The 2160-nt window shown below is 39.4% G+C and overlaps 1 protein-coding gene across 1 annotated transcript; it reads left to right on the plus strand.

Annotated features, from left to right (window-relative positions):
- Positions 1-78: 78 nt before the first annotated feature.
- On the plus strand, positions 79-1789 carry LOC116378461 (RNA-binding protein 5-like; the record flags this gene model as incomplete). Its single annotated transcript, XM_031840340.1, has 4 exons — positions 79-172; positions 275-375; positions 472-601; positions 785-1789. Coding segments are annotated over 4 exons (451 nt in total), but the record flags the coding sequence as incomplete, so codon positions are not given.
- Between the last annotated feature and the right edge of the window lie 371 nt (positions 1790-2160).

A 2160-nucleotide genomic window follows, 5' to 3' on the forward strand; every position in this document is an offset into this window, starting at 1 on the left:
ATATATATATATATATATATATTATATATATATATATATATATTGTGTGTGAATGTGATATTTATTTGGCAATTAAAGTTGCTTTCATTTGTTTAAGCAAAACTTGGAAATTCAAAGAAGATCAAAACTCACAGAAGCTGAGCTGGAGGAGCTGGAGAGGAAAGAAACTGAGGTATCTGGCTCAAGAACTTTTCTCTATCAGTGATTCTTTGTTTTGCAATGAGGTCACAAAAAGTGAGGACTCGATAAAGTGTCGTGGTCATTATTTTAACAGCTGAAGTACAGAGACAGAGCTGCAGAGAGAAGGGAGAAGTATGGGGTTCCTGAACCTCCTGCACCAAAGAAGAAATTCTATAAACCACCAACTCCAACCATGTAAGACTCTCATTACACTGCAAACATCTGTGATTATTGTTGTTGTTTTTCCACAAATTTCATTTTTAACACCTTCGGTCATTCACCCTTCAACAGAAACTATGAGCAGCCCACCAAAGACGGCCTCACGAGTGATAACATCGGAAACAAAATGTTGCAAGCGATGGGCTGGCAGGAAGGCAAAGGTCTGGGGCGCCACCAGCAGGGCATCACCGCTCCCATCTCGGTGAGGACGACAACAACAATTCAATTATTTTGCATTTTTCTTATCTCCCTACCAGCTCCTGGCAGATGGAATATGCATGTCAATGTGTGTTGTTTTTTTTTCACTCGCATAGCAATTAGCAGTGTTACCTGAAGAGTAGCTGCACACAATCTGTCTCCGCTAATCACCGTCTTTTCCCCACAGGCTTCATTAAGGACCAAGGGCACAGGCTTGGGTATTAAAGGAAGCTCCTATGAACTCTCAGCATCCGACACCTACAAGGATGCTGTTCGAAAGGCCATGTTTGCACGCTTCACTGAAATAGAGTGAAAAGTAACCCTACTGAACCAGGAAATATTAATATATTGTGGACAAATGATACTGTGAATAGAAAGAGTTGCACAGACGCAAACTGTCATTTCCATCTTCTCCATGTATATAATGGTGTTTTATATAACTAAATATTTTGTCATTCCGAAGTATGTAAATGTAAATGTTGTATAGCGTTTGTACATACGATTATTCAGACCTGCTGAGGTTTTGTTTCTTTGAAAATCTAAAGAATCAACGTGACAAATAAATTTAACCTTTTGTGCTCAACAATACTTGATGTTTTCTCTCTTTACAAAACAAATTGTTACGAGAAAAATAAAATAATACAAAAAAATGTTGATTTCAAGGCACCAATATGCATTGAGAATGTTTCTTTCATGTCTTGGATATATACTGTAGGATCAGAAGTGGAGACTTAATTGTTAATAATGTTTGAGTATCCCTCAGACATTACGGCTTCAGCCTCCGCTATGGTTTTATGTTCCTTAAATCCACCTAGAGTTGTGCTTTAAGAGAATACCACGCTGTAATTGTAGTGACTTGGTCCTCCAGCCTGGAAGGTCTTGTTCTCTGTGCTCTTGTTTCTTTTAATACATCCACAATCCTTAGACTCACGGACAGGCTGGGCTTGTGTGTATAAATGCTCATTTACTTTTGTACCAACATATAGAACAGGCTCATCATACAAACACTGGAAGGATCCGATTCTCTGCTGAATCTCCATCTTTCATCCCCCGCTGGACATGTTGTCCATTATTTCTGCCAGACTCTCTATTGGCTGCCTTCATATCCTCTTTCCTGAGGCTTAATGGCCGACATGTTTTACCACCAGCTCTCTCTTCAGTGGGAATTCCAGTGACTTTGAAGATGCCGAACAGAATCTTTGCTGTTCGTTTTGGGGCATTCCACGTCTCTGCTATTTCTTGGAAGAACTGAGCGCGATAGCTTGAGGATAGACTGTTGTGTTAAGCCACAAAGATACAGTGCAGTAGCTCCTGCCACCTTAATGACTGTGTTCCTAGTTATTTAACTCTGTAATGACAAATGTTCAGAGTGCGGTTGTTTAGTCCGTCATTTCCTTTGGATAGATCATGTAGGTGAATTTAAAGTCATTTGTGGTGCCTTTCTCTGTCACTCTTAACAGTTTGGACCAACATTCAAATTCCAGTGCGAGGTTTCAGTGAAGGATTTAATACAAACTATTAAAGAGCTAATATTTTTTCTCTGTGTGTGTTATGTACATGTCC

The sequence above is a fragment of the Anarrhichthys ocellatus genome, unplaced genomic scaffold (assembly GCF_004355925.1).
Source record: "Anarrhichthys ocellatus isolate YVR2014 unplaced genomic scaffold, GSC_Weel_1.0 scaffold2638, whole genome shotgun sequence".
Classification (NCBI taxonomy): domain Eukaryota; kingdom Metazoa; phylum Chordata; class Actinopteri; order Perciformes; family Anarhichadidae; genus Anarrhichthys; species Anarrhichthys ocellatus.